Source organism: Peromyscus eremicus, chromosome 4 (genome assembly GCF_949786415.1).
Source record: "Peromyscus eremicus chromosome 4, PerEre_H2_v1, whole genome shotgun sequence".
NCBI classification, from domain to species: Eukaryota; Metazoa; Chordata; class Mammalia; order Rodentia; family Cricetidae; genus Peromyscus; species Peromyscus eremicus.
The window spans coordinates 40,364,285-40,384,344 of NC_081419.1; the positions used below are offsets into that span (position 1 = coordinate 40,364,285).

The 20,060-nt window shown below is 38.5% G+C and overlaps 1 protein-coding gene and 1 long non-coding RNA gene across 2 annotated transcripts in view; one reads left to right on the forward strand and one right to left on the reverse strand.

The window, feature by feature from the left end:
• The window catches only part of Psmd14 (proteasome 26S subunit, non-ATPase 14), an 88,459-nt gene extending 72,036 nt beyond the window's left edge, over nt 1–16,423 (forward strand). The window contains exons 9-12 of the mRNA XM_059260550.1: nt 2,294–2,368; nt 4,773–4,898; nt 13,413–13,475; nt 16,029–16,423. Coding sequence (XP_059116533.1) covers nt 2,294–2,368; nt 4,773–4,898; nt 13,413–13,475; nt 16,029–16,127 — 363 coding nt within the window. The 3' untranslated portion in view covers nt 16,128–16,423. The remainder of the gene's footprint in view (nt 1–2,293; nt 2,369–4,772; nt 4,899–13,412; nt 13,476–16,028) is intronic.
• On the reverse strand, nt 1,946–20,055 carry LOC131909175 (uncharacterized). Its single transcript, XR_009378793.1, has 3 exons — nt 19,965–20,055; nt 13,337–13,413; nt 1,946–2,118 (listed from the first exon to the last, which is right to left on the reverse strand). It is a non-coding gene; the product is annotated as an uncharacterized LOC131909175 (long non-coding RNA).
• Nucleotides 20,056–20,060: the final 5 nt, after the last annotated feature.

Here is a 20,060-nt window from a genome sequence, read left to right on the forward strand (position 1 = left end):
TTTCCCTACAGTTAACCCCAAATCCTTTTGATTTTTTTTTTTTACAGTTGTTTAAAAATTATAAATTATAATTCTATGCCTTTGTATCTTAGGAGGCCAGTGGTGGGTTTTTTGTAGGTTTCTTGAATATTGTTGTGAACCACAGTTGAACTTATGTTGCTAGAGAGTTAGATACTTATGCAGTATATAACATAGTTATTTTCACTTTTTTAATTGAAAATAATTATTTTTTCCTACGGTATATTCTAATCACTGTTTCTCCTCTTCCATCTGCTTCCAGATCCTCCCCACCCACCCAGCTCCAAGCCCTCTTTAGAAAACTGGCAAAAAATAAAGAAAATAAAAAAAAAAGAGAGAAAAGAAAAAGCTAATAAACACACATTCACACAAACAAAGCACATAATTGGGAACCATAATATACAAGCAAAAGACCTGTAAGATTAAAAAAGAAAAATTCCCAAACAAAGCAATCTGAGACAAATAACAGTCTACAAAATTGGTTATGTATTGCTGAGCATGGGGCCTGCCCTGATTTATGTGTGATTTGTATGCCCAGTGAGCTTTCACTGGAGAAAACTAATTGTTCCTTTGCAAGTGATTGTCAGGTGGAGATAGCTTCTTGGTTAGGATGGGAGCCTGTGCACACTTTCCCCTCTTAGCACTGGGACCCTGCCTCTCTTGGGTCTGTGCATCCCTTGTACGTACTGCCTCAGTCTTGAGTTAATATGTGTGTCAGTCCTGTGGTGTCTGGAAGACACTGCTTCCTTGGTGTCTTCCATCCCCTCTGGCTCTTACAATCCTTCTGCCACCTTGTACACGTTGTTCCCTGAGCCCTGATGAGTGGAGTTTGATGAAGATAGCTCATTTAGGACTGAGTGTTCCAAGGTCTCTCACTCTGCACATTGTCCATTTGTCCAGGTGTTGGTATTAGTTCCCATCCTCTGCAAGACAAAGCTTCTCTGATGATAGCTGAAAGAGACACTGACCTTGGGTATAACAGAAAGTTGTTGGGAATTATTTGGTTGTACATTCCTTAGCAGAGCAATACTATTTGTTTTCCCCCTATAAATAGCTTAAGTTTTTGTTGTGATTGCCCTATTTATCTTCAAGATTCAGTACAGTGAAAATAAATTCTGATAAGTGAGATTTTGATTTCTTGTCACTGAATTGAGAATGTGAGTAAGGTGGATAAGGAGTAAAGAAAAGCTTCTGGATCTTAACAGGTGGCTCAGTTGGTGAGTGTGTGCTGTGGACACTTGACAGAAATGAGGTAAAGTAAAAAGCCAAGCAGTGTGCATCTGTAACCCCAGCACTGAGCTAGGGCAGGCAGATCCCAGAAGAGTACGTTCGACAGCCAGCAGAGCACAATCTATAAGCTCCAAGTTTAGTAACTGAAGCTTGTCTTAATAATTACGGTGGACAACAGTCAAGGAAGACTCCTGAAGTTGGCCTTAGGTCTCTACATGCAAGGCACACAAATACATGAGCACGCATGTGAATTAGTACACACATAGACACCTACCTATTTTCCTCATTGCTAATTTGGAGACTTGCCTGGACACAAGTCTTTGAATTAGTAAAAATTGAGTTAACAGAAAAGGAAACCCAAGATTAATGTGGTTGGAGAAACATGTACCATTACAGAGTTTTAGACTTTTCTTCTGAAGTAGCAAACTCCCTCCTAAACACCACAAGATTAAGACTATAAATTATGGGTAATTGGTTTGTAACAGGTTATGTTGAGTTCAAACTTTTTTTTTGCTCTGGCCTCTGTGCAAGGCAGTGGAAAGTTGATTTGTGAAGTACCTATAATGCTTTGAAGAATTTGTCACTAGTCCTTTAAACTTTTATCTTAAACTTGTAGCAGAGAAAATATTTTAATTTAATCTGTATTTATAATAAGATCCCTTTTAACTTTATTTAAAAATGGATTACATTTTACTTATTTTGTGTTGTGGGGTGGGGACTTCATGTGTCAGTTTTCTCCTTGTTCCATGTGGTCCTAGAGACTGAACTCAAGTTGTCAGGCTTGGTAGCAAGGACTTTTACCAACTAAGCTGGGCATGGTGGTCATTCAGACTCTAATCCCAGGTCTCCAAGGCAGAGGCAGGCAGATCTCTGTGAGTTCAAGATCAGCCCAGTGTACATAGTGAGTTTCAGGCCAGACAGAGCTACATAGTGAGACTTTGTCTTTAAATAAATAAAGATGGTGTGAAAGATATGTCAACAGTTTCAAACATTTATATTTGATTAGGTGAAAGATTAATTTGTCATTTAAAAATTGTTCCTATAGGCATTAATTCATGGATTAAACAGACATTATTACTCCATCACTATTAATTATCGAAAAAATGAACTGGAACAGAAGGTAAGTCAATGAAAAATCCTTTTCTTTTTAAAGAAAATTAGTTTTTATGATTATGTCTATGAGTGTTTGCTTGCGTGTATATTTATGTGCCAGTTGCATGCCTGGTGCCTTCAGAGGTCAGAAGAGGCTGTTGGATCTTTTGCAACTGGAGTCATCTGTGGTTGTAAGCCTCCAGATGTGTGTGCTGGGAACTGAACTTGAGTCCTCAGCAACAGGAGCATGTGCTCTTCACTGCAGAACCATCTCTCCACTCCCTTCTATTCATATTATTTTTTAGTTTCATCTGTTCTCAGAACAAAAGCCCCACCGTTGCCCTTTTCCAGCTAACCTGGATGTTGAACATCAAGCCTTTTCTGAGGGTTCCAGTGGAATCCCTGTCCAGGCATGGTAGGGATAGCCTGGCACTTGCAGTGACTTTGTTGGTAAAATCCCATTCTCATCATTCCGTTATGGGCTGGTGTAGAGTACGGGTGATTGCAACCTTTGGTGCGATCAACTGGGATGTAGGGAAGATGGAAAGTAGGCGAAGAAATTGGAATTACCTGGCATAATATTCTGAGGTTGGTTTTGTTTGTGTGTTTTGTTCTGGTTTTGTTTTTGTTTTCTGTTTAACATATTCTGTTCTTGCCCCTGAGACCGAAGGAAGGGGATGAGGGAACTTTTATCTTAAGAAGCCTTATAGTGATTTTGACACTTGACTTACTTTCTAGCAGAAAATAGACTCTGCATGTCTATCTGAAGTAGCTGCAAACCTCTAAGCAGTCTAATTGAAAAACAAAAGAGCAAACCAAATAATTCCAGAAGTTAGATACTGAGATTTTTGTGATTGAGCAATTTAAAGTACACTGTGGGGTCTTTTGTTTATGTGTTGGGGGTGTCTGCCTGTCTGTTGTCCGGATTAAAGGCAGGGCCTTGTGCGTGCTAGACAAGTCCTCTACTACTGGAATATAATCCTGACCCCTTAACATGGACTACTGTGGTTATAGTGGCACAAGAGCATCAAGCGTTGCTGTGATGTTTTCCTCACATTTCATAATGTATTCAATTATCAAAAAAAAAGTAACTTTAATTCAGTGGTGGTACTTAATTGAAGGCAAATTCTTGAGTATAACTTTGAAGAAAATTATCTTAAAATTGTAAAACTGTGCCTAGAGAGATGGCTCAATGGTGCTGCCCTTAGAGAGGACCAGAGTTTGGTTCCCAGCAGCCACATCAGGCTGCTACAACTGCTTGTAACTCTAGCTCCCTCTCCAGGCACATGCACATAATTACATATAAATAGATTTTTAACAACGTAGTAAGTCTTATGAAAAATTATAGGAGGATAGTCAGGGAAACACACACACACACACACACACACACACACACACACACAAAAAAAAAAAAAAAAAATGAACTTAGGCAGGTGCGATGGCCCAGCAGGCATAGGTGCTTCATTCCAAACATGGTGACCAGAGTTCAGTACCTGGGACCCATGTGGTAGAGGGGTAGGGCTGACTCCTTCAAGTTTTTCTCTGACCTTCACGTGTATGCTGTGGCATGTGTGCTCACCCAAAAAATAAATAGACATAGGAAAAGAAAATTGTAAATCTGTAAGGCAGCTGAGGGGTCCTCACCTTTGGGGTGACTGAATCAAATCAGGAAGCTTGTGAGTTTGAAGCCAGCCTGGACTACATAGTGTGAGTATCCCCCCCCACCCCAAATATGCATGTGCACACAAATACATTCTTTACATGTGTGAACTTGAGCCCAATTTGGGAACTAAGTTGTTTAGATTCTTAGCTGGTAGCCAAGTCCAGTTTACGGGTGTGTTTGAAAATTGAGCATGTCTGTGATGTTTTTCCTAGTTTTGTTTTTTCAATCCTGTCAACAAGTCAATATTAAGTTTTTATAGCGAACCTGTGTGTAATACAAGAAAGAGTTCAATGAATCCTTTGATTCATTCTTTTCTTCTCTTTTTTTCCTGCTGTGGTTCAATATTTTAGAATCTAGCTAGACCCAGGGGATCATAAATATAACCAGATAAAGTAAAGAAAAAAATGTTCATAGACACAATAAAAGCAACATAGCAGGACAAGGGAAGAAAGATCTTGTTAAAACTGTGAGATGGTTTTTTCAGTCAGTGTAGTTAGGAAGGGTACCTGTCTCTAGTAGAGAGGACAAGTGAGTGTAAGTCACACAAAGATGAAAATAGACGGGGTCAATACCAGGGGCAAAGAGCATGGATCTGGAGTACCTGGGTATTAATATATTAATATAAATTTAGGATATCTCCAATTGGTGCTTATTTGAATGAATAAAATTAAATTTAAATTCATTAATTTTTGTGAAGTTTTTTTCTCAAGACAGGGAAAGGAAATATTTTTAGGACAACAAAATAATTTCCTTTTCCTTATGTTTTTAGATGCTGTTAAATTTGCATAAGAAGAGTTGGATGGAAGGATTGACACTTGAAGACTACAGTGAACATTGTAAACACAATGAATCAGTGGTAAAAGAGATGTTGGAACTAGCCAAGAATTATAATAAGGTAAAAATCATATTTTTCCTTCATAACTTTAAAATGCATATAATTAGGTACCAAGTAGTTATATAAAATAAATAATTAAGAATAGACCTGTTTTGTAGGTTAGAAAATAAATACTTGATGTATAGGCAGTCTAGTCTCTTTCTAAAGCCTACCACCATTATGCAAATGCAGCCATAGAAAATATGTAAACAAGGCAACTGGATTCTTTTCACATAGGCTGCTGAGGAGCTAGCAAGATGTTTTAGTAGTTAAGAGACCTTGCTGTTCTTAGAACCTGAGTGCTTCCCAGCACCCATGTTACTCCAGCTCCAGAGGATTTGGCATGTGGCATACACATGTAAATACACATACATATAAATAAAAAATAAGCCAGGCATGGTGGTATACACCTTTAATCCCAGCACTGAGGAGGCAGAGGCAGGCAGATCTTTGAGTTTGAGGCCAGCCTGGTCTACAAAGCGAGTTCCAGGACAGCCAAGGCTAAACAGAGAAACCCTGTCTCCAAAAATTTAAAAAAAAAAAAAATTTTTTTTTCTTTGCTACATATAATTCATTTAATGAACTTTTACATTTTTCATTTAATCAGTACTTACTGAAAACCTACTATGTGCAAGGCACTGGGACATGCTAAAAAGTTAGACATTAAAAGTCCCTCCTGCCCAGAGAGCTTACTTTCTGTAAGAGAGCATAAACAAAGACAGCATAGTCCTTATAGTTAGAGCTATGGAAAAAGAGCAGTGACTAGGGGAGGCTGACTTTATATGGGGCCATTAAAAAATTGTGTTGTAAAAAAATTCATTATGCACAATCCCCTCAAAATATTTATATGGTACAATGTACGTGGTTATTGGGTTGGGGATATGGCTCAGTCTGTAAAGGCCTGAGTTGCACCCTACCCCATGAAAGGAAGCTTTGTGTGATGCTGCATAGGTAGAGACAGGCTTGCTGACCAATATTCGTAATTGCCAAGACACAGAGTCACCTAGTGTCCAGCAACAAATGAATATATGGTCTGTGTGTATGTGTCTGTGTGTGTGTGTTCACAACATAGTACTGTTCAGTCTTTAAAAAGAAAGAAATCTGTCGTTGCAACACAGTGAGCCTGGAAGATATGGTTAAATGGATAAACTAATAAAGATAATTCCTCACAAGTATGTGAAGTCTAAAAAGCCCAAACTCAGGAGTAGAAAGTATGAAATCATGGCTTTCAGAGTCTTGAAGCTGGTGGTAGGAGAGGCTGGGAAAAAGAAAAGGCATAGGATATATTTAGGAAACGGTATATGTGGCTAGAGTGTGTATGAGGAGTAAGAGGAAGTTACAGAGTTAGTTTTGATCAGAGGCATGGCGTACCTAGAGCCTGACCTTAGAAACAGTAAGAGGAGATTTGATTGGGAGTCACACTACATAACTGTGTTGTGTAGTGCAGTGGGAATGGAGGGAGGCATTACTGGTTGGATTCTGTGAAAAGAGGAGAATTGATGAATTTAACATTTCCTGCCTACGTGATTAAGAAGTATGTTGGTAGCAGTAACCTTTTCAGTGTAGATAGAAAAAGGAATGAAGAAAGTGTATTTTGTAAAAGCTGGACATTGAAAATGACAGGTCTCCTTGTGGTATTTTACCCATAGTTGGTTTTGGTGGACTCTCCCCATCCTGTACCCGAGCCTCCTGTGCCCTGCCGCTGCAGTGTTCCCTCTGTCCACTCGGATGTCACGTGTGCTCGTGCCCCTCCCTGTCCACTGCCTGCTGTGTTCCCTCTCACAGCTCCCTGTTAGTGGCCTATACCCAACCTCTGCTCTTGCAAAGATACACATGTGTAAAAATCCAAAGCTACAGTTTTTAAACAGTTTGAAATGTGGAATTAAAAATTAATAATGCTGAGCAGTAGTGGTGCCTGCCTTTAATCCCAGCACTGGGGAGGCAGAGGCATATGGATCTCTGAGTTTGAGGCTAGCCTGGTCTACAGAGCAAGTTCCAGGACAGCCAGGGCTACACAGGGAAACCCTATCTTGAAAAACAAACAAACAAAAAGAAAAGAAAATTAATGGTGAAGTCTGGAATTCAAGATTGAGGAGTCATAGTTAAGACTGATTATTGTAAGCCGGTCAGTGGTGGTGCACACCTTTAATCCCCAGCACTCAGGAGGCTGAAGCAGGTGGATCTCCCTGAGTTCCAGGACAGTCAAGGCTACACATAGAAACCCTGTCTCAAAAAACTAAAAACAAAACAAAAGACTGATGATTGTTATACCAGGAAGTAATATTTCTGTTTTTAAGTACTATAGCATATAAAAAAATACTATATAAGAGATAGTGTGTAAGCTTCACCAAATGTAAACAGCAAGTCATTTGAAAGAACTAAGCTTTGAAATAAAGGTAATGGGGTCTTCAAAACTTAATTCTAGCACTTAGGTTAGGTTTTGGCAAGCATACTCTAGAGTATAACATTTCAGCCGGAACCCCCGGTAAACAGTTTTTTTTTCCTCCTAGTGTTGCTTTCATGCTATGGGGATGATACAGAGAGAAAGAAGTAGTTTATCATTTAAGATAGTTAACCTTTTATTGTTTTTTTAAAAAAAGTTAGAATAAGTTGTTATTCAGCAGACTGTAGGAATGGTTTTTTTCTCTGTAACATTACATTTAAGTAAATTCATATTTCCTTCTGCCAGGAAATAACCTATTTATGGTTACTGCTGCCCATCCATAGAAGTTTTTTTTCCTATATTACAGTTTAAAAAATCTCTGTAGCACTAAAAATCTTGTAAGGTTTAGTTAAAAAATGAAAACAGTGTGTAAGCTGTGATATGATGAGTCCAATTTGGGAATGTAATTCCCTCTATGATTGAAAGAAAACGGTGAGGTTTTTATAGTAACACTTAAAATACACAAGGAAAGGCCCGTGCTACCACAGTTCTTCATGGCATTCTTTTTAATTGGTTGGTTTTTTAAACTAAGGTAATTATTGTTAGATGCCAGTCAGGTCCTAAAGTAAAAAGAGTTTGAAGATAATTAAATTCTTACGGTCTGAATTCCACATGGGAGTTCTGCTTGATTATTACTCATTTGTTTTTTCTAATTACTGAGCTGTAGCACCCGCATCATTGTGTTCCAAACCCCTCATCTATGGAGACTAAAATGCTGCTGCTAGATTTTAAAACTGCTAATGTTTCATTACATATTTGTAAATGAACCTATAGGTGAAAAAATGTATTGTAAAAATCATTTTAAGAATAACAGAAGCCAGGTGTGGTGGTGCACACTTTTAATCCCAGCACTCAAGAAGAAGAGGCAGGCAGATCTTGGTGAGTTCGAGGCCAGCCTGGTCTACAGAGCGAATTCCAGTATAGCCAGGGCTGTTACACAGAGAAACCTTGTCTGGAGAGAAACAAAACAAAACAAGACCCTGAAACAAAAATCTTGCCTTTTAAAGCATGTAGCTCTATAAATTCTAAGACCTGACAGTTTACTCTTTAGATGGGTTATTTTTATATTAATTCATATAAACTAAATATATTTGGTTTGCTACAGTATATTTATTAAGTAGAAAATTTTTGTGCTCATATAATTAGATAAGAAAAACAAGAAAACATCATTCAGTATTGAGGAAAATGAGTCAACTCATCATAATTTGAATGTAATATGATAAATTATTTGCAATCAAACAGAAACCCAGGAGAATAAAGAGATAACTTTAAGAACGGTTATGTCAAGAATGTTATAGGTGGTTGCAATGCTTTTTAAAGCAAATAGTCAAAAGAACTAGGAAAAATTGGTATTTAGCATGAAAAAGTTTCCACCTTATTAAAGAACAAAACCTAACATTAGATATAACTTTCAGTATTAAAAGTTTATGAAACATACTACCAGTGGGAGTAGTCTATAATATTTTACAGGTTGTATTTTATGTGTATGAGTATGTGTGTATATGCATAATGTGCATTACATATATGCGTGTTTACCATGTGCATGCCCAAGAAGGCCAGAAGAGGGCATTAGATCCCGTGGATCTGGAGGTACAGAAGGTTGTGAACTGTGTGTGTGCTGGGAACTGAAAATCCTCTGGAAGACTAGAAGGGCTTTTAACAGCTGAGTCATCTCTTCAGTCCCTTGGAAGTGATGTTCATTTTAGATATATGTATTATGTCAACATTGTTTTAGTAACATTGTCATCTTTAAGATAGGAAATAGGAAATTCTGTACTTAATATAACTCCTGATTTTTTTTAACTTCTAATGTCATGTTAACTCAAAATTGCAATTGCTTAAATGAAGTTCTGTCTCTTACACTTTAAGGCCAGTTTGAGACTTGAGAGTCAGATTGTGATTCCTTCTGTCTTTCTGCTCTACTTTCATTTTATTGGCATCCATCTCTTAAGTCATCTTAAGGTACAGTGCAGCTGCTAAACCTAAGTTTGATCCAGCTGGAGAAAAGGAAAACCAAAGGGATGAATCCTAACAGGAGCCTTTGTGTAGTCTAGCCAGCAAGTCTGAGTATCTCTTGTTGGCAGAACATGGCCCAGTGAGCACACCTGGCAGCAAGAAAGCTATGTAATGTAGTCTTGTGGCTGAGATCATTGATGCCTGTAGGAAAATCAGTTATGTTATAAAAGAAAGGAAAATGGATATTGGCAATAAGCAGAAACTACCAGAAACTTTCCCTCCCTCCCTCCCTCCCTCCCTCCCTCCCTCCCTCCCTCCCTCCCTCCCTCCCTCCCTTTCTTCCTTCCTTCCTTTTCTTCTGTTTTTTGGGCAAAGTCTCTCAACAGAGCCCTGCCTGGGACTTACTATCTAGAGGAAGCTGGCCTTGAACTCTCAGAGGTCCTCCTGCCTCTGCCTTCTAAATGCTAGGATCAAAGATGTGCGTCCACCATCCTAGGCTTACCAGAACCCCTTATATCTTTCAAAAAGCTGAATTGCAAGTTGCTGTTACACATGCCAATGTTTACATACTCATGTGATCTTTATTTTATATCCCTTATTTGATCTTATTATGCTTTAAAATTGGATTCCCTGTTAAGATTTTTTTTTTTCCAAAGGATCTATCTCTATTTGTGGTTGTCTGGTAAATCATGTATTTGCCTTTATTACTATTAGTGATATACCATCTAAAGAAATGAGTTTCCCTAGTTACAAATGTTGCTATGAGGTTGGGCAGTGCTGGCGCAAGCCGTTAATCCCATCATTTGGGAGGCAGAGGGAGGTGGATCTCTGTGAATTTGAGGCCAGCTTGGTCTGTCTATATAGTGAGTTCCAGGACAGCCAGAGCTACTTAGTGAGACACATATATATATACATACATACATACATACATACATACATACATACATATGCTGCAATTTAGTGGTGGTAGTAGTCAAAAGTTTTATTGTCCTTTATATTCAAGTCTCTTCTATCTTAGGAAGTTTTACAAATTGCTTTTGTTCATTTTGCTTTCCAAAATATATTTTGTAAAAATCATTTATTTAGACTTCCTACCTCTGTAATCCGTAGTGTTGTTTTAGTTGTATTCACTATGAAAAGTAAATTTAAAAATCACGAAAGAAATAAACACTTAGCAGTTACACAGAGGTTGTTTACTGGTGAAAACATAGTGTATACCATTCTAGCAGCTTTTTTGTCTTTTGTTACATTAAAAATAAATTGCTCTATTGATGTTGTTTGAACGCATGTACTTAAATGAAATTTTAGCATGTTCTAGAGTGAAGAATGTCAGTAAAGAAAAAAGAGTTATTCAGAGGTATATATGGAATAAGATATGTTAAAAACAGTGGTTAAGGGACGGTAGAGAAAACAGGTGTTGGAGTAATTAATTGTACAGGTGTTCAGAAAACTGGAGTTGTTCTGTGGGTATCTGTCAAAGAATGCTAGTGACATGCCAAAGGTCCAGGTCCAGTCTATATTAAAAGATAAGTAATGATGGAATTTGAGATGTTGTTCATTTGAAAATTTTGATCATTAGTAGAAAAAAAGAGAACAATGTTAATGGGTTTAGTAAAAGTCTCTTTAAGATAGAGGGTACATTTGAGGGGATTACGATCACATAACAGACCAAATTCCAAGAAATTCTTAGAACTGTGCAGACCGTGCATGATGGGATAGCCATCTGGGGGTCTTTGTTGATAAACTGTTAAAAACGTTTCTAGTGTGAATAGCCACAAACATTTTCAGTGCTTTTTTGTTGGTTGAGTAAACCGAAGAGCACGAATGCAAAAGCAAATTTTGAAGCCAAATCACAGAAGTTGCCATAAACACAGAAGTTCCCTAGTGAGGACACTGCCTGTGCCTGAATTTCATTTGTTTCTGCTGCTACCATTTCTTAATTTTTCCTGGGGACTAGCCAGATTAGAACTGTGAGTGAAGACAGACTGGGCTTGCCCAGATGGTAGATGAGATCTAGGTAACTTAGGTAGGGAGACAATCCTGAGGACTTGGATGGCATGACCTGGTCTGTCTTATACTGGAAGGGATGTGCTTACATCTCCTGTCGTGGGGGTTTGCAACCTTAGTGTATGCCTGAATCTGCAGCTGCTCCTCCTCTCCCAGATGGCACCCATGGCTGGGAGTACTTTTTACCATCTGCACTTCTCAAAGAGTTTGTGAACTCTCTTTAATTATTGGGGATGGAAAAACTAATTGGTAAAGTGGTTAAATGTTGTACAAGATTTTAAAATTTTTATCAGTGCTTTTTATATCCTATTTGTCCTTTCAAATAATATTAAAAAGCTTTAAGTGCTTTTGACTTTCATCTTTGTATATTTGCCATCTTTGATACTTGCATTAATTCAAGATATTCTCTAATGATTATTTATATGTGGATTGGTATTTTGAGCCAAATTCCAAAACTCTTGCCTCCTTCTAGTACTGTAGTAAGTACGGTTGTTGCCATGTGTGTAGAACAGTTAGCATTGAATGGGGATGGAGTACACACTTAGGAAAATTGTTCCATTCAGCTAACATGCTTTCAAGTCAGCAAGTACAGTGTCACAATTGTGAAAGTAATCTAGGAAGATAAACTATATTGCCTTTCAGTGCTATTTTTGTAAGACTTTGAAAAGTAGGAAAAGCAATTTCCTAGTTAGAAATACTTTCATAACTAGCGGAGACTAATAGAGTGACATCTGACTTCGAAAATGAACATATTCTCTGTCTGGGGAATTGTAGTTGGAATGTTGTGACTTTTATCTTTTCCTGCTTTCAGATTTGAGTGTAATTCCTAATATGTTACAAATAAGCACCCTCCAGTAACCAGCAGACACAAGAGATAGTCACCGTCTTTCCTCTTCAGGCAGGTTCTAGTGGCGAAAATTCTCTAGATAGTTTGTCCATTTATAAATTAGACACTTGCCATCTTTGCTCATTTTCAAGTTCTCTGTTTACAAAACTATTAAGAAGGTGTGAAATACAGCCAAACTTCCCAGTTTATGGGAAATGTCTGATGATTGCATTTCCTACATGTTCATTGTTCACACATGAAGAAATTTGGCAGCTGTGAGATTATTAAGTTTAGAGTGTCCAAATCTAATCCTCGCTGGGATTTTGGTTTTCTGTTTTCTGACATTACTGTTTCACCCCTTTTGTGGCAAATGCTGTGGTAGCATTTTTGGAGGTGGATGATCATGAAGTGTCTTCATCTTCTGTTTATCAGATGCCATGAATAAATTATAGACCACAAGTTCACCAAGGGCAGGTTCTGTCTTTAGGCTCTAATATACCCTCACTCTCTAAACGCAGACTTCTTCAGGTTGGAATGCTCTGTGAAGAGGTTTGTGGGATGCTGTTATTGAGATGGCAAGGTTGCAATTCTAGCCTGAATGTTCTAATTATTGTGAGGTTTTTTTGTTTTTTTACTAGAAAGCTTATGATAAGTCACAAAGAGTTCGTAGTTAACTCTATAGAAAATGATTTTCATGTGCTGTTCATTTGGCTTTTGATTTCTGTTATTAATTTTATGTTAAAAAACTTGAAATTATTTCTTTATGGTTACTTCATATGGAATTGTGAGGTTTTTTTCCTAATGTATATTGTAGAGATTTAAAGATGTATAGAGATTAATTTATGATGGCATGTATTAGATCAAAACTTAACAGATCTTTTGATCCTTAATGATATTAAATAGGTACTAGACACACACACAGGCTAGATTGGCAAAAGAAATAAAGGAGAAATGGGAACTTGAAGGGGGAAGCTATTGTGGGCCGGTGGGAGAGAAAAGGGGGAATTTAGTAGCAAAGAGGCTACCCCAGGCTCCTGTCTCTCCACCTCTTCAATGCCATTTAGTGATCCAGTGTGATATTGTCGGTATTGTTTATTTCTTACGTGTTTCTAAATGATGGTGGTAATAGTTTCGTAACCCTGAAGATTGTTCTGGATTAACAAAAGTGGATTTAAAAAAAAAAAATGTTTGAATTAAAAGTTTCCTCTGAATGAAAATTAGAATCACCTTTGCTTTGGTGGTTGTTCTTCCATGGGAAAAGCAGATAGAGAATTTGAAGTCTGTCCTTTGTGTTCCTTCACAGGCTGTGGAAGAAGAAGATAAGATGACACCTGAACAGCTGGCAATAAAGAATGTTGGCAAGCAGGTAAGGAGACTGTGATAGGTTAGACAGTGGCATGCCAGCCTGCTCTTGGAGCACTCAAACTATTGTAGGGATGAGAATTTTTTTCTTGTCTGTTTATACTACATCTTTTTTCTTTCATTTAAACATAGTAAAATTTAAAGGCCACTATATTTATTAGATATCAAATTCTCTTTGCTGTCTGTAGAGAGTAAATCGTAAATCTCTACCTATTACCTACTCTCCTTAGTGAAAATAGTATACTAAAAATAGAGGACACTTGAGTCCTGAGATAATTTTACTGTAGATGAGGTAAAATAAAAAGGATGGTAGGTTTATTTAACTAATAACCATTTTCTTAATGATACATTTATCAATAAGTAGGTAGTATTCCTGTAGATTTACTCCATATGTAACCATTTTTAAAGATCCGTTTTGTTACTGCATAGCTGATACCCTGAGAAAGTTTAGGATTCTATTGACTACACTGTGAGAGGGGTTTAAATAGTGATTCTTTTGCTTTTCTAAGATGAAATATATATTTAAACCTGGTTATCAGAGGATGAGGGAACACACCCAGCAATTAAAAGAATCTACAGATTAATTAGACTGTTTTTCTAAAGAATGTTGATTACATTTTTCCCCATTTCATGGAACATGGTTATCATATTGCTGATGTTGGCAGAATCTTGATATTTCAGATGCAAGACACTAAGCTGTCTTTGCTTTCAGCCATCCTACCATATGCTCTGATCCCATCACATCTCACAAGCTATGTAGGTTTGGGCCAGGACCATTCTTGGATGGGAAATCTCTAAGAATCACCCAGCTGCCACAAGGAATGTAGATAACTGATAAATGAGTTACCGATTCACTGTAAAACCAATTAATCCAGCAGAGTAGTAGGGGCAAAGGTCTGACTTTATCATAAATTATAAAGGAGGAACACAAATATGAGTACATTCTAATTATTACAGTTTAAAATTGAGTACCCTCAAACCAAACTAAAATAAAGTTCATCTTCATTTTCCGTTTGTATGGTATCAGCCTCGTTTTCATTTTCTACTGCTTATTTTCACCTAATATGTTAGATTACCATTTGGGAGCATTACCCTTTCTAGAACTCACTAAATAAATTACTTTCTGAGGCTATCGTTTTTATATATTTTCTTTAATGGCCCACAGGAAACTGAAAGGACTAAGTTAAAAGTGAAACTGGAAAACATGTAATTGATGAGGTTTAGAAAACATCAGGATCACCAGGTTGTGGTGGTGCACACCTTTAATCCCAGCATTTGGGAGGCCCAGGCAGCTGGATTTCTGTGAGTTTGAGGCCAGCCTGGTCTACAGAGAGAGAGCAAAAAAGAAAAAAGAAAAAGATGAAGAAAAAAAAAAAAAAAAAGAAATCATCATCAGAATCATGGTTTTTGTTTTGTTTGTTTTGTTTTAGACAGGGTCTCACTCTGTAGCACTGGTGCCCTAGAACTCACTATGTGGATCAGGCTGGCATCAAAGTTGCAGAGATTTCCTGCCTCTGCTTCCCCAGGTGCTGGGATTATAGGCCTGAGCAAGGTACCATGTTTTAAATGTGGTAACTAGGTCGTAGGCTTTCTTTTCTTCTGCTGGTCTTTCCTAGTGCCTTTACCTGGAATGTGTTCAGGGTTAACCCCTAAATAATAGTATTATAGTCTAGTCATTTGGATTCCTTGTTGGATTGTTCTCTCAGTTGTAAGAAATTGGTGTTGTGTGGAAATTATGGATAAGAAAAGCAGAGCTAAGAGTTACACAAGCCAGGGAAGAAGACTTGTGTAAAGTTATGAATCTTGGGTATTTTAAAACACATGTAAGAAAATAATACTTTAAAATCATTTATTGCATGTAATATTTATCTTCTTTTAAACTTTCAAATTTAGCTGAAATAACTTGTTTGTCCTTAAACATAAGTAAACATTTAATTTTTTAATTATAGTGCAATTTTGTTTCATTTTTAACCTGACTTATTTTAAAATGGATCTGATTAGGTTTAATAGTCATGCCTGTTTAAGTTCCAGTGATACAGTTTCTCAGAATCACTGGATGAAGCATTCTTAACATTTTAGAATTAGTCCAAATTAAATTTAAATTTTTCAGTTACTGTGCCTTTTGATCCAAGAATATTTCTGAATCATTTTCTGAAAATACTAAGATTTTACAGAATTCATGATGCTTTATTTAAGCATCATCAGACATTAAAATACGTTAATGACAGAGTGCACATACTACTCGGGCACATACACATGCATAAATGGACCTTTTTAAAATCAGGTGATTGTGAGTTTTACAAACTGTTAGCCTTTATGAAAATCTGGTACATATCTGTAACTAGCATTGATTGTACAAATCAGTCTTTTGTTGGGTAATTTTTTAGTTTCTTTTTAACAAATTTAGAAACCTCAAGAACGTAACAATGTATTGGAAAAGCTGAATGACAAAATATGTGTAAATTTAGGCATCATTACTAATTTAATCTGCTCTTGAAAAAAAGTTTACTGGTAATACAGCTATCTTTTTCTTCTTTTACTTTTTTTTTTCTTTTAGGATCCCAAACGTCATTTGGAAGAACATGTGGATGTGCTTATGACTTCAAATATTGTCCAGTGTTTGGCAGCAATGTTGGATACTGTTGTGTTTAAATAAAGCAACGTAGAGAGCTGTCAGTGACACTCTCAATGTATTTTCCTTCATTGTTCTAGTGCTCACAGTCACGGGCGCTCTGCAGGTGATGTGGTGGCCTGCCAGTCACCTGAGCCACCTTCCATCTCAGTTCTGCAGCGGCTTCTGCTTATTTAGTCAGGGTTCTGCAGACTCCAAAGTTGTTCAGGAATACATCAAAGTGGACACATTTTGTTAAGATCCCATTTACTATTTGAAAAAATCAGTAGCACAAATATATTTTGATTGTTGCTTACAAAATAAACTACATTTACAATCCATGTCTCCCGAGGTCTTTTTGGCACTGGGTGGAAGTGACAGAAGAGCATTTGACAGTGCTTTGGGAATCTCACACAAAGCTATGTTTCTCTTTGCGTTTTGAAATCTTCTAACACGTAAAACATCACTGTGATAACAGAACTTCACAAATTAATGATTGCCATTAGTGAGTAACCCAGATAAAATACTGAGTTTTTTTTTTAAAACCTTTCTTTCAAGCCAACATTATATATTCATATCTTAACATATTACACTTTCAGGATTTCAGAAAAGTACATTTAAAAGGTGGGCAATTTTATTTTAAACTATCACAATTTGAAGAGTATATTCTATGAACACTTTTGAAACTCTAGAAATTGGCTGCTGGAAACACCATGAGATTTTCATGTAACCCATCATAGAAAGTTTAAAAAAAATCCTAGTGTGAATTGAATATCATGAGTTTATAAATAATAGTTTTGTTTTCTTTCCTGAATTAACTTCAAAGTACTCAGTATTTGATATAATAGTATTGATTATTGGCAGTTCTCATAGCTTCTCACTTAAAGAAATAGTCATACCCCCTTTGTTAATACTTACTAAAAAACAATTTACTGAATACCCCAAGTAGTAGCTAACAGTATGGAGACAAAGATTTAATTCTACGTTGTATCCTTGTGAAAATACGGTGCAAGTGTTTCCAAGTCTTTGTGAAAGGAGGGTTCTATTGGGTAACTTTAGACTTCACCTACCTGGGGTGTCATGAATGCCATGCGTGGTATATCCAAATACTGTCCTAATTAAGCAGTTCTATCTGTGCACTTACCATCTGTTGAAATGATCAGAATCTGAAGGTAGGAGTGTCTTAAATTTTCCAGTACCTACCTACCTTACCTTCCTTCTTTCCTACCTACCTACCTTCCTGGTGGAATGATAAGTACTGGTTACTTTCCGCTTGTCCTATAGTTTTTTTCTTTTGGATGTAGTGATAGTATATTGTTAACTGCAACATTAAGTTATTGGGATTGCATCTAATCATTTAAAATAAAAATAAATGGAGGGTAGAATTTTCCCTTTTGACTAATTCACACTTACGGCATGTTTTTTTGTTTTATGTTTTTAGATACAGGGTTTTCACTCTTTATAATTAAGTTCAATGACAGTTTTCACATATCATTGGAGAACTAGTTGTGTGTGTTTGTGTGTGTGTGTTTTAAATAGTGTGCCCTCAAAAAAAAAAAAAAGCTTCAGTATTTCTAGGGCTGGACTCAGCATTCAGGTTGAGTTTCCCTGATTTTCACTTAGTTTCCTGTAAACACCCTAAGTTAAATGCTGTGACTAGGAAGGCTCACACTGCCCTGTCTTGCTCTTTGATCTTGGGGACTTTGATTTGGAATAGCCAATACCACTTCCTCCTGCCTGCTTCCTGTGGGAAACAGTATTCGTTTCAGAACTTTGGCACAATCCCTCTTACCAAAAATCATCTTTTCTTTTTTTAATATTTTTAAGTTGATCAAAATCAACGAATACCTTTGTCTAGTAATATATAACCATTTTACCAGCAGCCTGATACCCTAGGTATAGTTAGGCGTTGAAACAACTTGTTTAACATAAGCTAGATACCCCCCCCCCACACACACACACACAACACAAGTAGTGAGGAGCTAAAGCTTATCTAGTAACAACCCCTCTTGTTATTAGTGTAGAGATGTAACTCCACACTATTGAAACTGATTTGCCTGGACCAGTGTTAGGGAAGCTCATATATACAGTACAAGTCCCACCCTAGACTTCGGTTGAGAGCCCTCGTTTTCCTTGTGAATGTACACAGACTTCAGAGCAAAGCCTATATGTGAGGAACCACTGAATTTTGGGCTGATTATTGAAAGTGGGTCACAGTGCCTGTTCACCTCCAAATTCAGTTCCTTAAAAACCAGGGAATGCGAATATCTTTTCTACCCCCTTCACTCTTCGATGGTCACTTTGGCATTCCTTATGTTTTTGAGAGCCAGTATTTTTTGGAGGTGTCCAGGATGGCAAAAAGCTTCCAAAAACAAGTACGTACGAAAGTCTTCCTTTCATACATACTTGAGGCTCTGTGTCATGCTCGGGGGGGGGGGCGGGGGGGGCGGCAAGATGAGGTGAGAATCAGGAGGGAGAGGAGAGGCACTTGGTGACAGAAGCTAAAGATGCAAAGAACGCACAAGCAGCTTAAATGGGGCAAAAGTAGCAGCAAAGATTAAGGCAGGAAGACATCAGATACCATCACAGCTCTTCCTCACCACCACCAACCCCGTGCTCCAATGCCCAACAGCTAAAATCCTGCCTGTTCATGAAGCTTCCTGGCCAGGAGCTGAGGGTTGCTTTCAAAGGGAAACCGGGTCCGGCATTATTTTTCTCCCAGAAAATTGCTTCTACTTGATTGTGAGACATCTGATCATCAACCTGTCCGGCCTATGGCCACCAATGCTGGGCCTTGCCCCCGCGCCCTTCAGAGGCCGAAGCTGGTACCCTCTTGCAGCCACAGTGCCAGCTTCGGAGAAGTGGTACCGCACAGGCTCAGCACTAGCCGCTCACTGCACACTGAACGCCACCACATTCCCAATCTGTTAACTCTTCTCTGACCATACCCCAGTCCCACCCCACCTTCCCACCGCTGAACTCTGCTGCTCTGGCCGGGGGTATTCGGGAGGCTGGACTGAAGGCAGAGGCCCCCACCTGTGTGGCACGGGTGGCGTGTGAGCCTCTGGGATCCGAGCCTGGCATCGTCGCCTGGCCCTCTCTTAGTCTCCCGGAGACCGCTGCCTCTTGACCACCTTGCTGCCCCGAGCTGAGCGAAGCCCAGGGTTGACTCCGAATTCCTGCGCCTATCGCCTTCAGGGAGGAAAGCTACAGAGCAGGTTGGCTATGCGAGGCACACGCAGCAGCTCTGGGCTTGTAGATCTCAGGTGCTCTGGGCTTGAGGCCCGCGGCTGGCCTCCTGTGGAGCAGGTACTAGATCTTTTTCCCCTACACCCCTGAGTTGGTTGGGGCCTCGTGTTATTTGTGCCAAAATCTCTTTAAACCGGTTCTTTTCTCTAATCCTTTCAAATTTACTGGCATGGATTCTTTTCCTCTCCCTCTGGATTATGTAAACATTACACACACACACACACACACACACACACACACACACACACACACACACACAGAGTTCAGTAAGATCACTGCATTGACACCACTTCCACTCTGTCTCCCCAGATCAACGCTTCTAGCGAACCCATTTGCACTGGGGATTCAGCCCTCTCTTTTTCCTGGCGAGGCTTATGAACCTGTCACCAAGCCAGTGCCTCCGAAAGGAGGAAGTGCGGTGGGACTCAAAGGATACATGGCGCCCGCCCCCAGCTAGCTGCTCTTCAGATGATCTGCAACCAAGTTGGCTGATAAAATATTTAGTAACGACCCAGTAAACATGACTGCAAATACATTATAAAGCACTTCAGCGCGACGGCTTATGATTATTTCAAAACTTAAAAAGGAGATCATAGATTGTCACTGTTTCTGTACCCCAGCCGGAAACCGAACCTTTCGGAGGTGGGTTGATGGGTGGGTGAGCTGCTTCGCCTCCACTCTCCTCTCTCCAGCATAACGCTGAGGCTTTCAGCGGCGGCCGTTTGTTTA